Genomic DNA, 18,663 nt, shown 5'->3' on the forward strand with positions numbered 1-18,663 from the left:
TTATTCTATGGTTGTGCCAACACATTCTTGTCTGTACCGTATGTATGTAGTGATTGTGTGTGTGTGTCTGTGTGTGTGTGTGTGTGTACTGGATATACCGGATATATGTTAGTGTGTGCTGAGCCTGCCATGTTCACTCTCTTGTACCACTAATCCTCGCCTCTCCTAATTTGCTGTGTTGAACTGTGCGGATGTGGGGCTGCTGAGTATGACTGCAAACAGCTTGTCGAGCTGTGCCGATACAGCGCTGCGGCATCATTTATGCATGGGAGAAGACCGGGCTTTTTATATGCACACCACTAATTTGCTATACTGGCAGGTTTTTAGAATAACTGGGGGTTTGGTCTAACTCAAAGCCGAATAACAGGGCGAGCCTGGGTTGTAATCGCAACCCATCTTTGAATAATGCTATTCCTTCTGCTCCAATCTTTACAACAAATTCTCTCCACAAAACGCCTTGTCGGTATGGGTCAAAGATACGGTCAACTCTACACATTCATATGGCTCAACGTCGCAAATTATGTTATTTATTCACATAGACATGTGTTTATACACTGCCCGGCCAAAAAAAAGGTCACACACTCTAATATTCGTTGGACCGCCTTTAGCTTTGGTTATGGCACGCATTCGCTGTGGCATCATTTCCACAAGCTTCTGCAATGTCACAACATTTATATCTGTCCAGAGCTGCATTCATTTTTCTTTTGATCTTGTATTGATGACGGGAGATTCGGACCACTGCAAAGTCTTCTCCAGCACATCCCAAAGATTCACAATCGGGTTCAGGTCTGGACTCTGTGGTGGCCAATCCATATGTGAAAATGATGTCTCATGCTCCCTGAACCACTCTTTCACAATTGGAGCCCGATGGATCCTGGCATTGTCATCTTGGAACATGCCCGTGCCATCAGGGAAGAAAAAATCCATTGATGGAATAACCTGGTCATTCAGTATATTCAGGTAGTCAGCTGACCTCAATCTTTGGGCACATAACGTTGCTGAACGTAGACCAGACCAACTGCAGCAACCCCAGATCATAGCACTGCCCCCTACAGGCTTGTGACCTTTTTTTTGGCCGGGCAGTGTGTCAACAAAATATTGACTTTACTGGTTAAAACCACTGAATTATTACATCTCTTTTTCTCAAGATAATAAATATACACAGGCTTCTTTAGTGTAGCAAAATAGCAATGTTCAGGAGGGGAAAAACTATTTAAACATCAAGCTGCCCAAATTCCTTCATTATAATATAACCTCAGATTACAGCTCTTGGAAAGATCTCACCTCAAGATTTAATATGTAAAACATAAGGAAAAACGTAAGATGAAAGCCAAATAAGCGGAGTATTTTTTCCCATACCCCCTACAAACAACACATGCTGGCACTTTATGAGCATTAATCATTGCTTGATTCTTAACAACTTCCCTCTCTCAGTCTGGAGACTGCTGGGATTAAGGGAGGTTGTGGGAGGCCTTATATTAGTTGGTTTTTGGTTTCAACATTGAATGGATGAGTCAGATTGACTCAGTGTCCAGGTAATAAAAATCCTGTAAAAACCACAAACCACTGACCGACTGCGAGCATTCCTTCATTTATTAAAGGCCACGTCAGCCGTCTGCTGCCTCCTTGCCAGCATTCCTTTTGACACCAAATGTGTGATATATACTACATCTTTCTTATTGGATCTTTGGTATATCTGAAACCAAGACAGTTTAGTTGTGTTCCCACTAAGGCTTACTTGAAGATTTCATCAACACAAAAAAAAAGGGTAAGAAATCTGTATTTGAAGAATCAATAGAGGGTTTGAAAGTGGGCTATTGTTATAAAGGATCATGGTTGTGATTCCTTACCTTGATCATCCGCGAGAGGTCCCCTGCATCTGCCAGCTCCAGGACTATGTTCAGCTCGTTGTCTTCAATAAAAGACGCATGGTATTTTATCACATTGGGGTGGTTCAGTTGCTGTGGGAGAAAAAAATGGCATGTCATGGTCATGAACAAGGAAAGGGCTTCCATTGTCAAACTATCTGATGCAAATGTTTAAGTCATGAATTGAAAAAGCTACAGACAGCTTCATTTTATTGCTAAGTTGACAAACAATTGATTCAGCTGATAAATAAACAAGGTTCATGTAAGGAGTTTTGGACTCCACTGTACTTTCATCACCATTAAAACAAAAACTAAATTTGGTATCCATATTTGGTAAGTGTGGACATAATGAGACACTTTTGTCCTTCAATGTGACAAAGCCGGATGAGATGTCACAACAATCCCTCTGTCTGTGATGACAACAACCCATGTGTGAAACACAGACACACACACACACACACGCCTGACAGGCTGACATGGCTGGCAGTCAGAAAAACAAGCATCCCAGGCTCATCTCTGGCTGAGATTCCTTCCTGTTGGTTGGTCAATAAGGCAGGAACAGCATTCCCTGTAGTAAACAAAAAGTCTCTATCCATCCAGAGCAAGAAGAAAAAAAGGGGAGGGAGGGAGAGAGGCGCAATGAAGGGAAAGAAACAAATGACACAGTGACACAGACAAGCAAAAGAATGATGGAGACAGGGCAGGGTGAAGAGGTAGGGAACGAGAACAAAAGGTGAGGTAGGAAAAAAGGAGCAGCAGAGGGATAAGATGAGCAGAGTTAGAGAAGGGGGGGGGATAGTGATATGTGGAGAGCAGGAGACATGGAGCTGTGTGGCATGGCAATGTAGTGTGGGGCGGGGGGGGGGGGGGGCGTGATGAGAGCAGACGGAGCAGTGTGACACGCGTCCTCTCCTCGGCTCCGCTCTGCTTTCTCTGCTGTGATTAAAGAAATGTTCATGCTCCGGATGATGCCGAGAAGAGCGCAGTACAGTACACTACGCAACACTACACTCTCCACTCCGTCTCTGCATCCCTCCACCATCCCCTTCCCCATTCGCGCTCTCTTTCCCTTCCTCATGTCTCCATCTTTCCTTCTCCCTCCCCTGTCCTCTCTTGCCAGATGTATTTTTGGCTCAGAGTGGCAGTTCTGCACGGCTCCACACTGTAGCACAGCCAGGGAGTGTTGACAAGTCCCCCCCCCAACCCCACCCCCCCCACTTCACCCACCCCCCATCCCACGCCACTTCCACTACTTGAACCTCAGGCACAGGATACACAGAAATAAAGAGATATGTTCACATGCAGATGTTTATGTAAATGATGGATGCAACACAACGATCCTTCATTGGGATATCACATAGTCTTGCATAATTATGTAATTACACAAGCTGGCTGAGACCCACCAGCGTGTGTAATTACTTAATCATGCAAAACTCTATGTGATATATTTGGTGAGCTGGTGATGTGTTTCAAAGAATACTGACTAATGCAATCTGATGGTATAAAATGAACCGTGAAAAGTTGTGTTCAGTACCACCTTACAATAAGACTACCCTTATTCATTTATTAATTAGGTTGTGAACACTTAATAAATCATTAATAAGCTTTTATAAGACAAGAGATAAACAGGACCGGTTGCTTGCCAAATAGTGAGCCCACATTCACCTTCACTGCTAAGCCTTATATTGGTTACTTAGCTTACTTCGATGCCAAGAAACATCAAGATGGATGGGGGGAGAATCAACTCAGTGTACCACAGATACCAAGGATGTTAGCTGATGAAGACGGTGAAGTAAGCTAGGCAGCCAATATAAGGCTTAGTCATCTTGCCAAATAGTGAGTCTGTGTTGATGTATCAAAACTATGTTAGAACTGGTTTATAAATGGTTCTTAATGATTAATAAAGTGTTGACAACCTAATTATAAACCCTTTATGAATTTTTTATAAGGGTCTTATTGTAAAGTGGTACCAAGTGTTCTTTCAAATGGAATGACATGCTAATAAAAAATGATCAAGGATATTAAAGATCATTTAATGAGCGAGTGTCTTTCAGCAAAGAAATGTGATGCAGATCTCAATGTCCATCACCAGCACAAAAGAATGCCTTTTGCAGCACGACATATTGACATTTTTTAAGTCACTGAACAAGAAAATGAGAAGATGCGCAACTTTGCGTTGTTTGTCCATTAGAAGATAAAGTAAATATGTGCTAAAGTTAAACAAAATAAATGCAGAGGCTCTCAGGGAAACCCAAAGATTCAAGTGATTTTATAGTGTGCGATCGGGTTAAATGAAGCTAGTTGCTGCCAGTTCTCTGTCTTGTCAGTAAACCTCTGGTATAATCTAATCACACACACACACACACACACACACACACACACACACACACACACACACACACACACACACACACACACACACACACACACACACACACACACACACACACACACACACACACACACACACACACACACACACACACACACACACACACACACACACACACACACACACACACACACACACACACACACACACACACATCATTACAGCTTCTCACTGCTGATTAGGGCACATCATTAGTCTCCAGAATATAATCCAGGCTATATAGTAACCCACTAGCGAGAGGGGTTCACAGCTGTGGGATTTCAGGAATGGTGAAACTAGACGATTGGCAGGGAGCGGGCTATTTCAGCAAACAACATTCCTATCAGCGAGGATTTAGACAAAAGGGCAGAGTGAGAAGTGAGATTCTGAAGTTGAAATCATCATGTCAGAACGGGAAAATACAGATGAATGAGCAGACACAAACACAGACGGACAGACAAACAAACAAATAGGCCGACTGTTGAGAGGCCATGACTATAAGACTGTGTGTGTGTGTGTGTGTGTGTGTGTGTGTGTGTGTGTGTGTGTGTGTGTGTGTGTGTGTGTGTGTGTGTGTGTGTGTGTGTGAGAGAGAGATTGAGCGCCAGTATATGTGTGTCATTCCAGTCGGTCCATGCCAGTGTGCCTCTCATTATTCTGATTTGGCTGTATCTCCTGTTGGCCTGTCTAGCGGGGGGATAAGGCAGAAGGACTGTCTCTCTCTCACACTCAGCCCTTTATTATCAGGCTGGCTGGGCAGCGCAGGACAGGGCATAACTTCCATGTTCACTAGCAATCAGCTTACAGGATGAAAAGAAGGGAACAAAAAGCTCTGAGGGGGGGAGACGAACAGGGAGAGGGAAATCAGGAGGGATGGATGGAAAGACATAGAAACTGGGTGAAAAAGAGTGACAAGATCAAGGAGTGAGCACATAAAAAGAGTACGGAGGACGAGGATCCAAATAATTAGAGAGAAATAAATGCATAAAGGGAAATGGGAAACTTAGTTTGCACAGTATGAGATTTAACCCTGACCCCTGTTAGGGCACAGAGCCGGGCGAACCGCGCTGTCTCCTATCGTCAACTCAATGATCTGCTACTCAGATTACAGCTCTCTACAGGGTCTCCACTGCATCCCAGTATCGCTGTCTTTGATTGGCAAAAAAAGCCCCGGGACCTTCCCTGATGTGATTGAGTGGTACAAACTAATTGGTTTTGTTTTATTCCACTAATGTGTACGTGTGATGGTGTGTATGTGCACAAGCTGCCTGTAGTGCACCGGCGTGCGCACAAAGGATGCCTATATGGTGGGAAACGCTGCAAGGACAACACACACACACACACACACACACACACACACACACACACACACACACACACACACACACACACACACACACACACACACACACACACACACACAATCAAACCACAAACACAGACGGCTCTGACACACATCTCGGATCTGGCAGACAGGGGTAGATATTGAAGCTGTCATTAGTTTGTTCATTAGTATTTGAGAGCATCCCAGCTGACACATGTTTAAGGTGGTTTGATAAATGAAAGCCCCACTTAACGGGAAGGACAAAAACTAAAGCAAAAATCCGAAAAGGGAGGAGGTAAAATATCAAGAGACACATGTGGGAGACTGCTAAATTTCCATGCTGATGCACTGTTGCCCGGCTCTAAACATTACAAAAAAGATAAAAAACAACAGTTTTGGCATTAAAAAAAAAAGAGTCAATGTGAGCCTGGAGGGATGTTACACTGATGCACCCCTGCTCACACAAAAGCTTAGAGACATGTGGAGACAGTAATACACATGTACTGTACACTCACACACTCACTCACATTCTCACTGGTGTGCAAAATACACAAATACTCAAACACCCCTCTGCATTCATAACCATGCAAGGAAGCACGCACACACACACACATCAACACACAAATCCAAGCCGTCTGGCACAGATCAATTGTTTTCCTGTGGTGGAAGGTCTCAGCTGAGGCACCTTAAGAGAACAGAGCGCAGCGCATGACGCCGTCTCCCTCCTCTCTGGTTCTTTACCTTAAGGAGATCTATCTCTTTGATGCAATCTTGCCGAGCTTTGGCATCCATCAAGTCGAATATCTATCAAGAGATCAAAAGGGGAGAGAGGGAGAAAGAGAGAGAGGACAGAGAGGGGTGTTATGACATATTCAAGTAATGCTAAGATGGAGAGATGTAAAAAAAAAATAAATAGGGGAAAAAAATAAATACTAAATCGAAAACACGGATGCTGTTATCTAGAGGGTGGCGTTGGAGTGACTACAGGTATTTCAAAACTGAGTAACACAAACATATGCCTGTGTAAGGTGTGTGTGAGGTGTGTGAATACGTGTATACATGCTCAACCGGAACAGCATATCCTCCTGTGGGTGTGTATAAGTCAGTGAATAACACTGAATGTATGTGCATGAATCTGTGAGTCACATTGTTGAGGTAGATTAGCCACCACCGTCATGTTGCACTTAAGAGAACAATGGAATTCAGCGATTGTTTCATAAATAAAAGAACAGAATCGGTTTCTCTGTCTTTTTCAGCTTACTGACATGCAATCTATTTCCAAGTGTGTGTTTGTGTGTGGATTCATGACTTTTTCTTTAGTCGAATAGATACTGCATGCAGCTGAGTGAGGTTTTGTTGTGAAACTGCCTGTGAGTATATTTGGCTGTCTGTTTGTGTTGGCCTAGTGACAGACTGACAACTTGTCTCGGGTTAACTCTTCTACAGGACATAAGAAAAAACAAAGCAAGAGCGAAGAATAGTTCAACAACTCCCTGGCTGAATACTTTGGCTGCACTTGGTATCCAAAGTGATGTGTTCCACTGTGTCTCACCTGGACTTTCTTCAGGGCGACTGACGTGTTGTCTAACAGGTACCTCGCCCGCCACACCTCGCTGAACTGGCCACGTCCGATTTTCTTCTCGATCTGGAAGTTTGCCAGCGAGTTGTGCCCCATGTCTGGTTGTAATGGTTTCTGAAAGATAACAAAACCCTTTTTAGTATTTGTGCACATACTAGCTTTTTCACACAGCCCTTGCGCACACACATGTTAAAAAGTGAAAAAAGGATTTACAGGGATTTTGCAAATGTATTTATCTGCCATTCAAGTGCAACCATGTCCACACTACTGAATGAGGAGGAACGGGCATGTTGATGAGAGCCCAGATTCTGTAAATTGTTTTGCTGAGAGGCTGCTCTAGGCTGCTGATGATTTGACTGGCATCAGGCTGATGTGAAGCTGAGAGTCCTTAAACCAACAGATGGAAGAAAGTCATTTTTTCCAGTAGTTTACATAGATCATCATGATTGCTGACAGCACCACGCAGGACCTGACAGAATTTCTTTGAAGTCACTGACATTGTTTTATATTTGGATTGATTATTTTCCAAAATACTTGCCAGGCAGACAAATTAATTACCCCTGGTGGCATGGGTCGTCTTTAGTTGCTTAAAAAGCTCTCTCTGGATCTCGACAGGGACAAACAAAATACCCTATCACACATATTTGGCCATCTAATCATTACACCTAACTTGGTTTTTAAGGTCACAGGAACCAGAGTCCTCTCCCTTCGTTTGTCTGACAAGTTGTATTACTAACATTATGGCACCGGGCCACAGACTAAAGGACTTATCACCACATGATTTGCTGTGCAGGCGGAGACACTCACCTTCTACTATAAATAAATAGAAAAGGAATAAAAAAAAAAAAATCACAATAAGCTCCTAAGATATGATGTGTGGAAAAAAAGCACATAGCAGCCTGTGTGACCTTTCCAGCCTTTTGGTAAACGTGTCCGAGGCTTCAGCGGGAGCCAACAGAAGGTGACAGATATCAGAATGCCACATGTCACCAGCACTTCTGCCAGTGTTGCCGTGGGAGCAGCTCAGGGGCAAGCGGATCGGGACAGAGGTGCCGAAACAAAGCGGGAAGAAGGTCAAAAATTAATCTTGCAAGCACTAAAACACACAAGGAGGGAGTGTCATCTCACTCAAGGTAACTCTGTCAAATTACTTAGGTCATGTCTTGCCATTTTGACTGATTTACAATCAGACCAGACGATTAACAGGATTCCCCTGGTTTAGTTTATACTACTGACCAATCCATTTTTTTTTTTTTGATATATATCAAATTGCTGGTCCAGTCGAGAATAATAATCAAACCCAAAAAATATTCATTTCATATTTGAAACAGCAATCCACTGATTATTTCAGCATTAGTGATAACAAGATACCACTAATAAGAAAAGATAATAATGCGTTCATAAGGCCTGAAGGCAAAAGGCTTAGTGTTAAATGCGGCCATCAGTCATTTAAATGTATTAAACAGAAACCATCCCAAATACTATACACTTTCTTGCAAAGATTAACCAATAAATATATTTACAAATATAAAAAAACACACATTGACAGGTAAGGGAAGCACGATTACTAACACAAGTGTTCATAAAAAGGTATAAGGCTGGGTGGTGGGGGTTGTTTTGGCAACCAATTTAAGCATTTCATTGTTTTTTCAAAGTTTAAAGTTGACAGCCAAAGGAAGACGAGTGAGCCAATTAGATGCCCAGTCCAATTAACACTTAACACTGTCGAGGTGTGTGTGCATTTTCCAGCATGACACCACCATCACGAGCTGTCTGAGAGTTACTGTGACAGAGTGGGAGACACTGCTTCACAAACCTTATTGCAACATCACTGCAGCTCTAAGAAAAAGGAAATGCCTTGCTAATAGCGACCACTGAATGCTTTAACAATAGTCATATCGTTCAATTTGAACTTTACCTATGAAATAAACACATGGAAGAAAGGTAAAATACAAAAAATGTTCAAGGTAGGTCACATTGAAAGTGTCGCCATGTTGTGCAGTGACTTGTCATAATGGTGACAGAAGCATTTGTGCATGGATGCAGGATGGACAGATCGAGGTATATAGATTCAGAGAGAGAGAGAGAAAGAGAGAGAGATAGGGGGGCAAAGAGGACGAGAGGGCATTGCTTTCATTCGCTGCGTGGTAGCTTGACAAATGTTAGCATGAGCCTCTAAAGCGCTGTGACAACCGCCTGCTGAGAGCACAGTCTTGCTAATGTGTCCTGGCATGCCAGCCCCCTAATCACACATTTACATATGCAATGACCTACATTTGCATGTCAGATCGCACACTGTCCGGCATGATTAACAGTGGGCACCTCCCCGTGTGGAGTCGCCCTGGGTGGCAGCAGAGGCCGTGCGAGGGCGGAAGAGAGGGCTGGAGGGAGGGCGGCTTTTTTGGCAGCCAAGGGGCCGGGCTGCCAGGCAGGATTATGTCAGCCAGCGGCCCCGGCATTAGACACTTCATTAGAGCTAATCTGTTTAGCAGTGGGCAGTGTATGTAAACTTCACAGGCCATTTGCGGCACCTCTTCGCCCCCTGGCCTGGCCTTCAAAGGGCAGCCAGGCCGAAGCTGAGTGACAGGCCGTCTCATCTGCCGCACACGGGTGTCACACAATCAGGAGCTTCCAGCTGAAACACAAGGCCCTGACAAAAACACACACACACTTACACACATAAAGGAAGTCACAGAGGAATGACCCTGAATGACACAGGGGTCAGTGTCTGAACAAAACTGGAAGGGGGGGGGTAACAGACCACTGTTTCTAAATGTGATTGTTTGTATATGTTAAATATAATGGTAGGGCCTGAAGATGGAGGGACCCTAGAGGACCCTTCCTCCCTGTTCATCTAAATGAGTTCAGCGTTGCACACGTTCTGTCAAGGATACATGTTTGAGTCTTTTACAGAGTTTACATTCTTTTAAAAAGGGTGAAAACCATCTGCAAAACTATCTTAAATCACTTTTTTATATGTTATGTTTCTCATATTACCTCACATTGTTAAAGCAGGAATAAGATGTAACTCCTTTAAACACTGGCCAAAATTAGATCATTTCAAATTTGGTATCGTAAATGAAATGTTAGAAATAATTACACTTACTCCAGACATCGACTATGAATAAAAGCAGAAACATTAATCAGTTTGAGGCCGATTGATTACTTCGGTCTGGTTCTCTTCTGAGCGTGATGCTACAGACTTTCTTCATGTTTTTCTTGACTCACATTTCTGTGCTTACTCTTTTCCCTCGCATCATTCTGGTTGGTGATGGGGACAAGCTGCAGGGGATGGAGATAAGTGGCAGCCGCGCAAGGCATTATGGGTAACGTCTGTGAGGGACAGCGTGTCTTGGGTATAAAGGTGACACACAACCGCCATGGGCAACTCACTAGCAGGGGGATTGAAAGAGAGAGAAGAAGAGGGAGAAAGAGGAGAGGAGAGAGAGACAGGGGGAGAGCAGACAGACAGCCCATCGGAGGAAGTGTGATTCGGGCTGCCCAATAATGACACCGTTGCCAAACACAACTGACAAGCCACATGGAGAGTAGAAGAGGGAATGCGGAAGACAGGGAGAGGGAGAGAGAGTGAGAGGGGGGGAAGACAAGCAGCAGAGGGGCGAGGGTGTGATGTGACAGCCGAGCATGTGCCAACGGCTGCCACAGAAAGGCCAGCGGCGGCAGAGAGGTGCTGCTGTCTCCCAGAGAGAGAGGGAGAGGAACTGGGGGCACATCAACGCAGAGCCGGCTAAATTTAAAAATGCATCTCTCCATTTTAACATAAAAACCCCGCATTTTACCAAACTCAAAATTTATAGAGAGAGCTGCTTATTTCAGCGTGGATTGAGTAAATTAGATTAAAAAGAAAATGGGAAGAAACGAGAGGAGGTAAGAATGAGGGTCAGGCCGTGGTTCACGGTCAGTTCTGAGCCTCATTCTAAATCTGAATATAGCTGATCACCCAATACAGGTGATGTGACGAGATGTATTGCAGTGACCAACAATCAGTGCTAAAAATATATAAAAAAAACATATCAATTAACAATAGTAACTCACAATAAAAAAACCTGTTCTGCTTGTTGAGTTCTGGGATGAATAAAAAGGGATTTTATTTCCTATGTTGCACGCTTTAAGTATGGACTTGGATTTCCATGAAAATGACAGATGACTGTAGATGTAGTCTCCAAGAGAGACAGGGAGGGATACAAGGAGCAACGGAGGCAGCAACTGGCAGGCAGCGAGGCCTCCCGCGCCACCAGTCACCTGCCCCCCCCCCTGAGCACGGCATCCATGCAATATTCATCCTCAGCCAAGCGGCAGGATTCACCCCAAAGGTGCACATCGCTCTTCTCCTCTCAATCTGATCCACAGCCGCAGCGCCTTGTCTCAGCACGTTCAGACAGATCCGTGTCTGTCAGACGATCAAAATCTGATCTGAGGGGGGCCTCCTCACCAACCCTCCCACTCACTCAAAGAGCAAATGCGCCATTAAAAATGCACATCTTACCAGCTCATCTCGTTTACCTAATGCATATGCATCATACCTCCGGGACCAAGAGAAGTGATATTGCAAGCGATACAGAATATCCTTCATCACATATACAATTCAGATTTCTTCAGGAGGAGGCTGGTGAGTTTTTTTCCCCCCCTGTGCTGCCGAGCAAACTGAACCTTGGGAAAGTGTGAAACAGACACAGGACTTGTTGAAAGACACCCATCTGGATGCTGCTTAGACTGCCATCTACATACTGACTGACTCTCCCACTAAATGTGAAATCAGTTCAGACATCTTCTGTGAGAGTGAGAAAACATGATGCAACGTAGAAAGTTCAGGGTGCTTTCAAGATCCTAAGCAAAAAAAAGAAAAGTGGGCCTGGAATTAACACTGATGTAAACTGCTAGAAATAGACTGAAAAAAGCGGCGGGAGAAATCATTAAGCCTGAACAATAACACACAATCAACTGCTGGGAGATCAGTGGAGGATCTGGTGTCTGTGTGTGTGTATGCGTGGGGGGTGTTGCCTAAGTGAAATGAATCATTAGAGCTTTTATCTGACTTTCTTTTGTGCGCAACCCAATTATCCTTAATTTTGCAATTACAGATCTCAGAATATAAATTAACCCTCTTGGCAATTCCAGTGTTAATGTTGCAGGGCCCTTACACAAGAAAAACAACAACGCAGAGCAAAGGCCTATTTTTAGTGTTATTTCTTTCACCAAAGTAAAATCCACATATTTACTCTGGGGCATATGGATGATCCTCTTTGCTTAAAGTCTATTCAATAGTTATAGGGGCAAAAACATCCTTCTGGAAGAAATCAATGGACCTGATGTTGGAGGGCGGTATTAAAATCCAACTATGACCAGATCTGCACAGAGCCAACTGGAGTTGTATCGAACCAAGAGAGGCATACAGGGAGGCCGAGCTCTGATCAATAGCAACAACTCAACATGCATCCACTGCTATCTCTCTCACACACACACCAGTGGTCTGAAGGATGCTCGGACTGAGAGGCACAACTTGATTGACGCAAGGGGGAAAAAAAAAGATTTGCATTTGGAAGTATGAAGGATTCCATGGATGAGTGGGTTTCATAATAAAAGATGATCAAATGCTTCCCTTGTCAATACAGCTATAGGGCAACTATTTGTAATTCCACAATCATTATAAAATTTTACAAAATCTAAATGATAAGATTACACATGTCGGTAATAAATCATTTACTGAAATAGAAACCTTAGCAACATATGGTAAATATATGCAGCTCCGGGAAAAATGAAGAGACCACTCCAAATGTTTCTTAAATCTTTATCTCTACATGTTCGGCAGCCATTCCAATGTCTGTTGAATTCACAGAGAAAAATTGTCAGTAGTTTATAATATACAATAAAATAAAAATGAATTGAACGTAAAGACATACCTATAAATAATAAAACAAGAGAAGATAATAATGGTGAAGTGGTCTCAATTTTTCCCGTGGCTTTATATTACCATGTGTGTTTTTCCAAAAGATATATCGAGAAAGTGCTTATCGACAAAGTGACCTGATTGTGTGTGTGGTTTTGACTATTCAAATGATTTAGAGTCTGGCATTATGATTGAGAGGTGATGATTAAATACATTGAAATGTACAGTAACTGTAAGAGTATCTGAGGTCACACAATCGAGGATTTAAACGTTGAATCTTTTAGGCAGAGCAGTGGGATTTGCATTCATCCCGACCCTGAAACATCCAACAAACAAACACAACACAATCTAAGCCACTATCTGCCACAAACCTTTGCATATAAACTAATAGTAATAAATCAATAGCACAAAATACTTAAGTGAATCGCTTTTCTCTTCACTATTAAAAAGGTATGACAACATATATTTTTTAATTCAGCTGCATTTTCCTTATCTCACCTTACAATCCTAGCTAGCAGTTTGGCTTGTGTGTGTCTGTGTGTGGAGTTTACCTGGGGCTGAAAGACTGGCACGGCTGCTTGCTGTCCTTGTGGCTGTGTGTCCATATCCATGGTGTTAGGAGCCTGATCCTTTACACCTCTGGGAACAACAAACACATAAAAATGAACCTTCTAGTTAGCCGACTCAACATTGAAAATGAAATGCGACACGTGACAGCCATGTCCTTAAATGTTAAAAATACGTCAATAGCATTTCACAACAGAAAACAATGACCTCAACCAGCTGGACAACTGTTCCCTGTTTTTCAGCACTACTGAGTGTCTAGTTACAGCAGAACTGGATCTCACATCATGCCTGTGGATTTGACACTCTTTGTCTGGGCCCCTCTCAAGTTGCAGCAGGCAGTTATATTCCTCTGAACAAAGCAGAGATAATGACACTGTCTTTCCCTGGCAATCTTTCATGAACCTTCCATGGGAGTTACTGGTTATTCCAGCATGTATGCAGTTCCACTTCCCTTTTCTGTTTTCTTAGAAAATATAGGTCACAGTGAGGTGAGAGTGCTGGCTCTTGAGTGTGCGCCATGCTGCTGTATAATGACATGTCCTGGCATGTAGCCTAGAAGCACACTAATTGCATAAGATTCTCCACCACCAGTTGCTTGGCTTATTGCACACTTAAAAACAGACAGGGCCATAATATGAAATGTTACCTGATTTAATAATAAACACAAATATTTAAAAGTATGATCCAAAACTTATATTCACACATTCAATTAGCTTCTATATTATTCCGGAGTCTCAACTCAGCATGTGGGATGATTTTGACAGATGCTCTAGAATCGAACAATTAACACCAATTCACTTAGAATTTACACATGATATATTGCATGCATAATAGCAAACATTTGTTATCCCCATGGAAATGCATATCTTAGGTGTGCTGTTAGCGTGTATATAACATAAAAATTTAAGCTATGGAAGTGTGTGCACACATACAGCCCCGGAAGAAATCAAGAGACCACTTCAGCATTATTACTTTCTCTGGTTTTATTATTTATAGGCATGTCTTTGAGTTAAATGCTTTCTTTTTTATTGTATTCTATAAACTACTGACAACATTTCTCTGTGTTGGAATTCAACAGACACTGGAATGTCTGCCATACATGTAGAGATTGAGATTTAAGAAACATTTGGAGTGGTCTCTTCATTTTTTCCGGAGCTGTATTGTTTAGGAGCGTTCAGAGCACATGTGGGCATACAGCACAGCCGCACACATCAAAGCATTAAAGAGCAGGATATATTGGCAAAGAAGAAAAAAAGACTGGACTTTGCAAATTCAGTAGTATGACTACATCATATCGGGTTTACCTACCCATCCAGATTCCAGTGTAGGGGTTTTATGACTCTGCTAATATCCATTGTGTCTTATTTACATGGTTTTTCAACATGCATGCAAACAAAATGAAAAAACACACATTTAGTTTCCACACAAAGCTGAAAAGGACACTCCACAGTGGGACATTTGCATGTTTTTCCACTAGAGTGAAGGCCGTCTGTCTGCGGGTCTGTCAGTCAGTCATTTGTGTATTACTAAGTGTCTCCCGTCTCTGGCGCCTCATACCTCCCCGGCCAATTAAAACTCCCCTGGTACAATGGAGAGGAGAATGGCAGCGAGGAGCCGTCCCTCCCTTGATATTGCAGTCCCATTCACTAAAGGTTAATAATGCTAATTAGACATCTGCAATATATATATGCATATCTGATATGAATATATAAAAGCACGTTGAGAGTCTTTAACATTTGCATGTGAGAATGCATGTGTATGTGTGCGCTTGAGCATGCAAGTATTTTGCAAATACTGTGGTCGTTTATTTTGGATTAGCTCAGCTTTTCTTTCCGGGGCTCGCTGGCCTTCATGTGAGCTTTGAAGCTGGTGGAAGTAATGTTTGCACAACACTGGGTCTCCTGGGAGTGCACTGACTATATCGGGAATATTGTTTTTCTGAAATTAACATTAAAAGCTTGTTTTTTCTAAGTTTTAATCAATCTGAATGTAAAAAAAATAGAGGGGTTACAAATAATAAGGATTTTTAGCTGGAGGCAAAAACGCAAACTAGAAGGCAGGTTAAATATCCGATCAAGAGCCATTTGGTGGTTATTAAAAAAAAAGGAAAATAATCTTTGAAAAGCCAACTACTGCTACGGCTTGTGTAAAGGTCTGGTAACTCACCAATCACATCATATTAAGCATTTGGTTTTTTTACATTAAAACACCAATAAAATGATATTTCATATTAATGCAATATTTTATCAAAATAATCTGTATTTTTTATAAACTCTATACAGAGAATTGTCCCGTTTGAAGGCGAGAGTTTGTACTGTGTTAGGAATGTATGATACTAGTCACACAAAATAATCAGCGTTAATCTGCTAAACCCACATAATCACTAACGCTTTAAAGGTATGACGTCTTTCTAATCTGCACCAACAAGAATAAAACAAACAGAAAGAACATACCTTGGGATTCAATAAGTGTTTTAATTTGGATTCAAGTTCAATTAAGACACTTGTGAGACATCCTGGATACCCATAAGGACTAGGTGAAATCACAGGAGCTGAGATGAAGGCTCACTAGCTGGGTGTCGTGACATTTTGATTAGGGTGTCACAGGGGACTTTACAAGTCACGCGGCCTCCTGCCTCTTGAAGTGATCCTTTGCACTTCAGCCGTGTGTTTTGTTAGATTGGGGCTGGCACCCTGACTCCTCTCCCTCGCCCTCCTGTGTTTCTGACTGTCTATGTGTCAAAATAACCAGGGGGCGTCTTTGCTCCCTGACGTTCTTTCGCCTCCCACATCCCACGTTAACGAGATCAATTAAGACTGCCGTGTTGGATTAACACACACTAGGAAACAGCACAATTAACGGGGCTAACTCCATCAAAAGAGGCAGGGTCACGCTCTCAGGGCTCCCTATTCACACACAGTTCAAGTCAGTTCAACCTATCAAAAGCAAGGCATAGTTCTAGTGAGCTGATATATCAAACACAGAGATTTATTTCAACTTTCATCCTGTGAACCTTAGAGCTACCAAATCTCCCTCTCCTACTCTGTTTATTCTGTCATCAACTCTGATCCACAAAAAATCCTGCTCTCATCACAGAGAGGAATTTTTGACTTCCAAAACATTTGGTTGGCACAAGCAGCAGTGGGAACTCAATGTACCATTCTGCCTGCGGGAAATGGTGGTGGGCTGACTAGTATTTTAGCAGCAGAGGGGCAGCAACTGCTAAAAGCCGCACTAACTATTGATAGATCAGTCACAGAATAGAATAAAGTGTGCGGTATAGAGAATCAATAAAAGCCTACCATATGGACACACATTATGGTCATATTATATATTTTTAATCCGGAGTTTTACCATCCAGACTCATATTTAAGTCCCTTCTGTGTTATTTTTTTGCCTGTGAAAAAGTCCCAATTGTGCTGACTGTCTAACTATTGTAATACTTACTTTATTACAAAAGAACATCTACAAATTATCCCCGACGGTTCTCAGCGTTTCCATAGCAGTTAGGTTGACAGGTGTGGATATATTATTTATTTGCAGATAAAATTGGCGAGATCTAAAGTACAATGGAGCAACGAAGCTCGCAAGATCACAATTCATCCCTCTGATAAACTGATGGTTGTTTTTCTGTTGAGAGAAAAAAAAAACTTTCCCATCCAGACCACCAACCACTCAGTGTAAACAAACACTGTTTTCTGACTGTGTTCCATCTAACGTGCGACTTCAGCCCGACATTCTCACAGCAGGCCCATCACACGTAGGTAATTAAATGCTAGAGGAGGAAAGGGAGGAACTGAGGCAGGAAGGAAAGAAAAGGATATTAACAAGAGCATTCAGACATTTTTGTGTTTGTTCTCACACTTCCAGCACACATTTGTTAATTTGCTTTGTTTCCCTTACTTGCTACACATCTCTCACCACTTTTTTATCATACTTTGGTGGCTCTATTTTCCTGTGATAAATTTGCTCCATCACCAACTGCACTGTGCTGCTCACCAAGAAGTAGACTGTAGGTAGTGCGCGCTGTAAAATGCTGGCTCCAATAAAAGAAAATGTCATTAAAAAAAGGCAACTCCAACGATTTCAGTATTGCACTTTCATAAAGTCGTGGGACTCCTCTGATGACATCATCAGGGTTATATGTTCAGAGTTAGGAGAGCTCCCTGCAGAACCATCAAGGATCTTCTCCAACAGACATTAGGCCAAGCAGTCGTCCTCATGACGGGGGAACTGAGCTTCAGTAATAAGTGGAGAGCCATTTCCAGACAACTTCTCCCAAAGTTTAATCTGTTATCATATTTAGAAAACCAGAAACTCACTGCCTGCTTTCAAACTTCCCATTCAGCTATTTTCTTAATTATTTTGCTGTTACTTGCTTTATTTCTTATTTTCTTCGCTTGTATCCAATATTCTATCCCTATTTTTTGCTGTTTCATGCGGTTTATTGACCTATTTCTACAGAATTGTTAAACAATATAATTTTTTCAGAACTTGTTGTTTAATCTTATAAAAAAGGCACTGAAAACGTATTACAAAGTTGGCTTTATGTAACATGGTACACAGAAGGTCGTCCAACCTTGCCATAAAACAGCGTATTTTCAGTCAAAAACTGAGTGGGAGAAGGCAAAAGGGAGCAGGGGACAGCAGGGAGGGAGTAGGACGGAGTGGGACAGATGCAGAACTTAAAAAAAACAAAACTTGTTAGCCCTGATGTGTTCCTGAGAGAGACGGTGTGGAGCTGTGGCTCTGGCTTTAGCTCTTCTTTAATCCTCATTTCCTCCATTCTGAATTATTTATTTCAAACAGAAGAAGGGGTAAAACAAAGAGAGGGAGGTGGATAAAAGGTGGATCAAGGCAAACTGGGAGTGTGTGGGGGGGGGGGGAAAGTGAAGGGGAAGTGTCCTGAAATTAAGCGGTCTCAAACTGAAAAGTGCTAAATCAGCTCTGAATCCGAGCACAACACATGTGAACAAAGACTGATGAGCCCGGGTCCAAAGAGGCAAGAAAGAGAACACAAAGAAAGGAAGGGGTTAGGGGGGGAGT

The 18,663-nt window shown here is 42.4% G+C and overlaps 1 protein-coding gene across 3 annotated transcripts in view; it reads right to left on the reverse strand.

The window, feature by feature from the left end:
* Positions 1–18,663, reverse strand: part of nek7 (NIMA-related kinase 7) — a 57,157-nt gene that overhangs the window by 23,936 nt on the left and 14,558 nt on the right. Inside the window, exons 1-5 of one of the 3 annotated variants that reach the window (XM_063891059.1) lie at positions 13,825–13,849; positions 13,602–13,689; positions 7,116–7,256; positions 6,305–6,367; positions 1,851–1,961 (exon numbers count right to left, since the gene is read on the reverse strand). In XM_063891059.1, the coding sequence (XP_063747129.1) occupies positions 1,851–1,961; positions 6,305–6,367; positions 7,116–7,256; positions 13,602–13,661 (375 nt within the window). In that variant the 5' untranslated portion in view covers positions 13,662–13,689; positions 13,825–13,849. Of the gene's footprint in view, positions 1–1,850; positions 1,962–6,304; positions 6,368–7,115; positions 7,257–13,601; positions 13,690–13,824; positions 13,850–18,663 lie in introns of those variants that run through there. The other 2 variants (XM_063891058.1, XM_063891060.1) reach the window with 2 other exon arrangements.

This window comes from Eleginops maclovinus, chromosome 9, assembly GCF_036324505.1.
Source record: "Eleginops maclovinus isolate JMC-PN-2008 ecotype Puerto Natales chromosome 9, JC_Emac_rtc_rv5, whole genome shotgun sequence".
Taxonomy (NCBI): Eukaryota; Metazoa; Chordata; class Actinopteri; order Perciformes; family Eleginopidae; genus Eleginops; species Eleginops maclovinus.